Source organism: Spinacia oleracea, chromosome 1, assembly GCF_020520425.1.
Source record: "Spinacia oleracea cultivar Varoflay chromosome 1, BTI_SOV_V1, whole genome shotgun sequence".
Classification (NCBI taxonomy): domain Eukaryota; kingdom Viridiplantae; phylum Streptophyta; class Magnoliopsida; order Caryophyllales; family Amaranthaceae; genus Spinacia; species Spinacia oleracea.
In genome coordinates this window covers 6675165-6683381 of record NC_079487.1, presented here as the reverse complement: position 1 = coordinate 6683381, position 8217 = coordinate 6675165, and the positions used below count along the sequence as shown (strand labels likewise).

The 8217-nt window shown below is 36.3% G+C and overlaps 2 protein-coding genes across 2 annotated transcripts; both read left to right on the top strand.

Moving 5' to 3' along the window:
* The first annotated feature begins 4695 nt into the window (after window positions 1–4695).
* Window positions 4696–5723, top strand: LOC130465703 (uncharacterized). The gene is made up of 2 exons (XM_056834570.1): window positions 4696–4813; window positions 4900–5723. The coding sequence occupies exon 2, from the start codon at window positions 4960–4962 to the stop codon at window positions 5374–5376; it is 417 nt and encodes a 138-aa protein (XP_056690548.1). The 5' UTR covers window positions 4696–4813; window positions 4900–4959; the 3' UTR covers window positions 5377–5723.
* A 680-nt stretch (window positions 5724–6403) lies between these two features.
* Window positions 6404–7893, top strand: LOC110778334 (protein ALP1-like). The gene is made up of 3 exons (XM_056831376.1): window positions 6404–6778; window positions 6868–7102; window positions 7195–7893. The coding sequence occupies exons 1-3, from the start codon at window positions 6404–6406 to the stop codon at window positions 7674–7676; spliced, it is 1092 nt and encodes a 363-aa protein (XP_056687354.1). The 3' UTR covers window positions 7677–7893.
* Window positions 7894–8217: the final 324 nt, after the last annotated feature.

Sequence of the window (8217 nt, the reverse complement as noted above, 5' to 3'; positions counted from 1 at the left end):
CGAGAATTAAATGGAAAAAAGATTTTAGGTTGTTAACCATTGGTAAAGCTGAGCGTTTAAACTCAATGCTTTATGATCTCAAAACTACATTGTATTTTGAATTCACAAGCACCAATCGGTTTGCCATTCAATTTTGGTACTCGAAAACAACCATAAAAGTCATTAAAAGAAACGTACATTTTAAATCGCTCATTTTCTCTCATTTCCGTGAATCGTTCTTGAATTCACTACCAATCGAGGAAATTTACTGTTACCTTTCTAAAAGGATTTATTGCATTGCAAGATATTTAATTATAAACAATAATTAAAACATACATTGAAGCATGCAAAGTCTAAACATTTATCATGAATACTTGAAAATGAAAGCAATCATGTAATTTAAACAAGTCATTAGCATTTTATTCGAATTATGTGTTCCGGAAGGTGTGAATAAAATGATTCCAAGACCCTAAAACCATTGAATAATTAAGCACAGTTTGTCGACTCAATTCTAAAACATTTTAGGTAAGCAAAAGCCTTTTTGCTAATAGTCTAGAAACTACTCTTGGTTGATAGGTACGTCTAAGAACTTATTAGGTAAACCTATTGATTTTGCCACGACATAAAAGGACTCCTTACTTATATCGTTGAGTTTCACCAAAACTAACGTGTACTCACAATTATTTGTGTACCTTGCCCCTTTAGGACCAATAAGTAACACCTCGCTGAGCGAAAACTATTACTAGATTGATGTAAAGGATATCCAAGCAAGTGTATATTTTGGCATGGCACCTTTTAACTCAATTTTTAAGTTTGGAACTTAAGGCTCTTACTATGTTGGTTAGATTTTAAGTGAACTAAAATCCTTAATCATGCAACATAATCAAGCCGTAATCTCATGCATTTTAAGACATATTTAAAGCAATAAATAACTTAAAACATGCATAAGATAAATGTGATCTAGTATGGCCCGACTTCATCTTGAAGCTTTAACTTCAAAGTCCGTCTTGAAAATCTCCGTGGGAGGCACCATTTTCTTCAAATAGGATAAGCTATAATTAAAACTAATTACAACTATTTGATGGTACGCAGACCATATTTGTATTGAAAAACAACTTTGGTACTTTAGACCAATTACATTCAAATTAATGGTACGCAGACCATATTTTCTATCCTATTTGGGCCATACTAGTCACTTCATAACCTGCAAAACAGTACATATACAATATATACCATTCACCCATTCATTATCATGAATGGCCCACATAGCTGGTTAGTAAAACACATTATGCATCACGTAAACATTTGCAGCAATTAATCAAGGGCACCAATAATCTACCAATTATTCAGTCCTTATTAATTCTAATCAAGTTGTTTTAACCTTAAGGGTTTGTAGACCTAATCAAGAGTTTATGACTAAAAGGGCTCCCACTTAAACCAATAAATTCATATGCTTTACTAATTTTAAACATAAAAATGTATTTCTAGTCTAACCGGAAACATACAAATTTAATTAAAATTTAAAGCTCATATAAATTTATAATTGAATCCAAAAAGTTTAATTTAATTTCAGTCGTATTTAAATTAATTCATGATTTTAATTTTAGTAAAATAATTAGAATAAATAAAATTTATTATAATTACAATATTCAAAATTAAAATCCAAGAAAATAATTTAAATTATTAATTTTAAAATTAATTAAAATTACGTAAACTGAAAATTTCAAATTAAAATTTCAAAACGATCCAAGCGCAACGTAACAATCCCACGCATCGCACGCCCATGGGCCACACGCACACAGCCATCGCTGGCCATGTGCGCGCAGCCCATGCGCTGCCTCGCATCGCTGCTGCTCACCATCGCAAGGAATCACGCATGGTGCTCGCTGCGCGCGCCAGCGCTCGACGCACGAGCATGCTGCCGCAGCCCATCGCTGGGCGCAGCGCTCGTCGCACGTCGCAACACGCACCCGCACGCCATCGCTTGGCGCAGCGCTCGTCACACGCACAACAAGCACTCACGCCATCGCTGGGCGCAGCGCTCGTCGCACGCACAACAAGCACTCGCACGCCATCGCTGGGCGCGAGCAATCGATGCTTGGCGCAGCACTCGTGGCACGGGAGCTGACGCTCGCTGCGCGCGAGGCTCCGCACGCTTGCGCGAGGCAGTGCGCGCTGTGGCGCAGCTCGCTTGCTGCCCACACGCGACTGCTCGTGCCTTGCTCTCGCCCTCGCCCATTCGCCCATTGCACACAGCCCACGACACAAGGCAGGGCTGCTGCCTTGTGCTCGTGCACCATGGCCTTGCTCATTGCATTCGTGCCGCATGGGCGACGAGCTCCCTTGCTCGTCGTCACATGCCCGCACTATACAACACCCCTTAAGGGTAACACGTAGCGTCCATTGCTTTGTGCGTGCAAGTTATATGAGCGAATCGCATAAAATTTAAAAAATTTATATTTAAAAATTAATGACAAATTAATAAATAATATTAATTTCATAATTTCAGGGCGAAAAATCGAAAATTTATTATTCAATTGATTTCCGATTAACATGGATTCAAGTCTAGGTCATAAAAATTTAAAATTTAACATAAATTTACAATTTTTATGGTGGTTTTTAATCATAGGTATCTAATTAAATTATAATTAATTATGAAAATCAAATTAATTCTAAATTATTCTAATTTTCAACAAATTAATCATAATTACAAATTAGATTGCATAATTAACAAGGCTAGGCATTCAAACTTGTTAAACATATACAGTAGGTCAATCAAAAATTCAAGATTTATCAACAAGAATCGCAAATATTTAATTTAACATCTTAAATTTACGAAATTTTGCATTCGAAAAACTAAAACCTCCGAAAAGTCATAGTTAGGCTTCGAATTTGAGAATTCTGGGTTCGGCCGAAAATTATTATTTTTGTCAAAATTTTAGAATGCCTTTTACATGCGGAATTGACACAAAAATCACTCGATTTGGATGAGTAACGAAGAAACTGCCGAAAAACTGCGTACGTATAATTAAATAAACGCAATTTGCAATTAATTAACAATTACGAAAATTAATCACCCCTTTTAATTCTTGCAAATTTGTAATATTTAACCATGTTCATGCAATTTTAGATTATGAAAATAATAAGAGGCTCGTGATACCACTGTTAGGTTATGATACATATGACAATTCATAAATCATGCGGAAAAACCATAAAGCCAGGAAAACATATTATTTACACATAATCATTTAGCATAGTTTAGATGCATACTCTTTGTTGCGTGCCTTCCCTAGCTGCGCCCGAACCGAACAAGAACAAGTCTTTAGGACTCCAAGTGTCGTCCCTCCGTAGATAGTCCACAGCACGTCCGGATCCGCCTTAAGATTGACCAACTAGAATCGCCCTTAAGGTACTACTTATTTTCGGCACTTTATAGGCAATTGTGTAACTGAATTTTGCTCTCAAAAACTCACTTTGAATACTTGAATGCTCGATGTAAATATGTGACCCTAGGCACCTATTTATAGAGTTATGGAAAAGGATTTGGAATCCTATTAGGATACTAATTTATTTAATTATAATCCTACTAGGACTCTAATTAAATAAACTAAATCTTTTAGGATTAGATTTAATCATATGACAAATCCCGGTAGCTTTAGGATTCGAGTAGCACACAAACACACACGCACGCACAGCAGCCCACGAGGGGCGCCATGCGCGCGCGCGCGCAGCCCACGAGCTCGCAGCCCACTGCCGCAAGCCCACACGCTGCCGCAGCCTTGGCGCGCGCTGGGCCTGCCTTGCGGTGGGCCTGGCGCAGCCTTGGCTGGTGCGTTTGTGGCGCGCTGGCTTGCTGGGCGATGGCCCGGCTTCGTGCTGGGCCTTCGTCTGGCAGGCCTCGTCCGATGCTAATTCGTACGATACGCTTCCGATTAATTTCCCGATTCCGGAATTCATTTCCGATACGAACAATATTCAATATTTCCGATTCCGGAATCAATTTCCGTTTCGAACAAATATTTAATATTTCCGGAATTATTTTCCGATTCTTATAATATTTCCGATTCTGACAATATTTCCGTTTCCGGCAATATTTCCGATTCCGGCAATATTTCCATTTCCGATAATATTTTCCGATACGTACCATGTTTCCGTTTCCGGCAACATCTACGACTTGGATAATATTTATATTTCCGATACGATCCATATTTCCGTTTCCGCCAATATCATCGTTTCCGGAGTATTCATTTCTTGCCTGTGACGATCTCAGCTCCCACTGAAACCAAGATCCGTCGATTCCGAATATCCATAGATGGAGTATTTAATGCCATTAAATACTTGATCCGTTTACGTACTATTTGTGTGACCCTACGGGTTCAGTCAAGAGTAAGCTATGGATTAATATCATTAATTCCACTTGAACTGAAGCGGCCTCTAGCTAGGCATTCAGCTCACTTGATCTCACTGAATTATTAACTTGTTAATTAATACTGAACCGCATTTATTAGACTTAACATTGAATGCATACTTGGACCAAGGGCATTATTTCCTTCAGGTAACTGTTTTCTATTCCATCCTTCTTTTTAATTTTAGGGAAGGAATAGAGAACAGTTATGTTAGACTAGTGTTGTTTATAATTATGAATAGAAAACGCCTACTATACCTGTCCTATAAACTTTAGACATCGCTTATCAGGAGAACGGTCCTAAAGCGTCCTCTAAAGCGTCCTCTAAACTTCCGACTGTTCTCTATTCCCTTTTTTGTAGTAGTGGGATGGGATCATGAAAATGCGACAATAAGTGTTAGTGAGGATTGGTGGAGAAATAAAATTGAGGTTAGTAGTTACATGTTCTTTACCTATTCGTGTATTACTACTTCTTTGTTAGAGAAATCGTTTTAATTTTTCATTTTCTCTTATAGGAAAACATCCGGTTTAAGGCATTTCAAGATGAAGGGATTGAACCTGAATTTGAGTTAAAGATGGAACAATTATTTGGAGTTTCAGTTGCTCAAGGGGTGCATAGGTTTACTCCAGTTCAAATTGAGAAAGAGGTTCTTTACATCCCTTCCCCTCCTCTAAGTGTAAATGTTGGGGATGCATCATTTCCCTATGATGATGAGATGAGTGAGAATAATGCTCATAAAAATTTCCAATCTAGTAGTGCATGGAAGGAAGTTTGGAATGATAATGCCTACATTCCCTCTCCTACTCCTCCTTCTCCACAATCTAATGAATGTGATGTAACTAGGAGAGGAAGCAAAAGAGTGTCTGAAAACAATAATGCTTCTGAAAGTTCTAAAAGTTGTAAGACCGAATCATCCGAAAAAGAGAGGAGCTGGGATGTTGATGGAGAAACTAGATGCCATGGTGAAGGTAGTTACAGAGAGAAACTTTGAGGACATGGAGTTAATGAACCTTGAATCACATACTTTAGCTAATTCTTCTACTTCACTTGTTGAATCTCTTGCAAAGTTGGTTTCCTTGCCTGGTTTAGTAGCTGGTAGTCCTGAATTTTGCTTTGCTTGCACCTTAATTGAGGATCCCCAAAAAAGGATAATTCTTGATGCTATGCCTGATGACTACTCAAGAATTCAATGATTAAACTACTTGTATGGGAAGAGTGAGAAGAATGAGTGAACCTCATATCATTATGAAGTATGTACTTTGAGTCATGTAGGTTTTGCCTAAGCTACTTTGGTTATCGGAATGTAAGTTAAGTAGAAGACATATTCTACGTAGTATTATCTAGCATACTTATGTATCGGCTTGTCCTTGCTTAATTTTTTTTATTGTTGCAATTTCATGGAATTAAATTATCTGTAAGGATGATGCTACTATTACCTAATTATGTAAGATTTAATTTCTTAGTCAAAAATGTTGTTTTATCGGCCTATTGATGTTTTATACTCCCTCCGTCCCGGAATACTTGACCTGTTTTCCTTATCGGGCCGTCCCTTAATAATTGACCTGTTTCTAAAAATGGAAATATTCTAACAATATTATATTATTTCTCACTCCACCCCTATTAACCCACCTACCCCCTACTCCATACAAAAAATAATTAAAAATTCAACCCCTACTCTCCCCCAACCCCACCTCTTAACCCACTTCCCACTAACTACATTAAAATAATACCCCACTATCAACTACTACCTATTAAATTAAATAAGTCAATTCAAATCCCTTAAACTCTGTGCCGGTCAAACCGGGTCGAGTATTCCGGGACGGAGGGAGTAGTTATATATCATAAATATTTAGTGATTATTGTTGTTATAGGTATGGACTTGCAGGCTAATAAACGTAATGCTATACGCAAGAGACGTCGAAATAATTTGTTTTGGGATTCAGTGGCGTGTGCAATGGGTTATGTTTCTCTTTATTAAAAAAAAATACATACATAAGGTACCATGCTTTATTTCTGATATGACTGGAGAAAAATGGATGCATGATGTGTTAAATGGGCATGAAAAACGTTGTTTTAACATGTTTAGAATGACACAAAGTACATTCCGGAAATTAGTCATTGACTTGGAGAGTAAGTATGGGTTGCTTCCTTCCGAAAGGACATCCACTATAGAGAAATTGGGTATATTTCTCTATACATTGAGTCTAGGAGCCTCAAACCGGCAAGCCCAAGAGCAATTTCAACATTCTGGTGAAACCATTAGTAGAATTTTTAAAGAAGTCTTGGATGCCATGGATGGCTTGTCAAGGGATATATTAAGACCAAGAGATCCCGAATTTAAGGAAATTCCCTCCCAAATTGTCAATGATACTCGATGTATGCCACATTTTAAGGTAACAACGATTACTAGATTTTGTTATTCTTTTTACATTTAATTATAATTTACAAATCATGAATTTGGTGCCAATTTTTGTCACATTAGGATTGGATTGGAGCAATTGATGGTACTCATATAGACATAATTATTGTTTCCGAGGAAGATGAATTGCGCTATAGAGGAAGGAAAGGGACACCCACCGTTAACGTATTAGCATCTTGTGACTTTGATTTACTTTTTACGTATGTGTTAAGTGGATGGGAGGGATCTGCTCATGATTCTCAAATTTTCCTCGACACAATCAGTAATTCAAGTCTAAATTTTCCAAAACGTCTTGCAGGTAAATTTTATTTTAAGCAATGAATTAAATTCAATTATTATCCATTGTTTTATACTGGTTTAACTAACAAAAATTGGTATCGTTGTCTTTAGGAAAATATTACTTAGCTGACAAAGGATATCCCGAAAGAGAAGGGTATTTGACCCTTTACCATAAGATAAGGTATCACCAATCAAAATTTCGTGGTGCAAACCCAAGAGGAGAACGAGAAATTTTTAATCGAGCCCATTCATCTTTGAGGAGTTGTATTGAAAGGGCTTTTGGCATTTTAAAGGCACGTTGGAAGATACTAAAAGAACTACCAATGTATTCGCCACAAGATCAAAACCGAATAATTTATGCTTCATGTGCGTTGCATAATTACATTAGAAGAAGCAACATTCCCGACCCAGCTTTTGTGATCATAGACAGAGATCCAAACTTTATTCCTGTCGAAGTACAAGTGAATGATGACAGTAATTCCTTACAAGAGGCTCATTATTTGAGTACTAACGAGATGACAAAGGTTCGAAATGATATTACTACTAGTTTGATGGCAAGTAGACGATCTACACGTCGACGTCGTATTTCTTAAGCATTTGGTTTATTTGTTTGAATAGACAAGTTATTAAAAAAAATTATTTCATTAGTTGTTTGTAACATTATAATTAGAGATAATTTGTTTTGAACATTTTTATTCTGCATTCGTCCTTGCTCATTATTCCATTTAAACCTCGTAATTAGTAAATTAGATTAATTCATAAATGGACTTCAATACAAAATTAATATACAAACTATAAAGTTAATCTTACAATTTTATTTTAGATATTAGTAAGAGAATATTATTTATTTATTTATTTATTTGCACAAACATGTATAAATTATTTTTGCAAAATATTGTTTAATTCTTTTCATGATATATGGTAGTACATTTTATTCCACAAAAATATATTATTACATGTATATCTATCATATTAACAATTGTACTTTTCAGTTAAACAATTCAATTTAAAATGTCCTTATTTGTCATTTTACATATTCAAACAACTAACAGCTAACATATATTTACCAAACACTTTTATACAAACTGCTAATCCAATCAGCTAGTCAAAACTGCTAATTCAATCAGCTAGTCA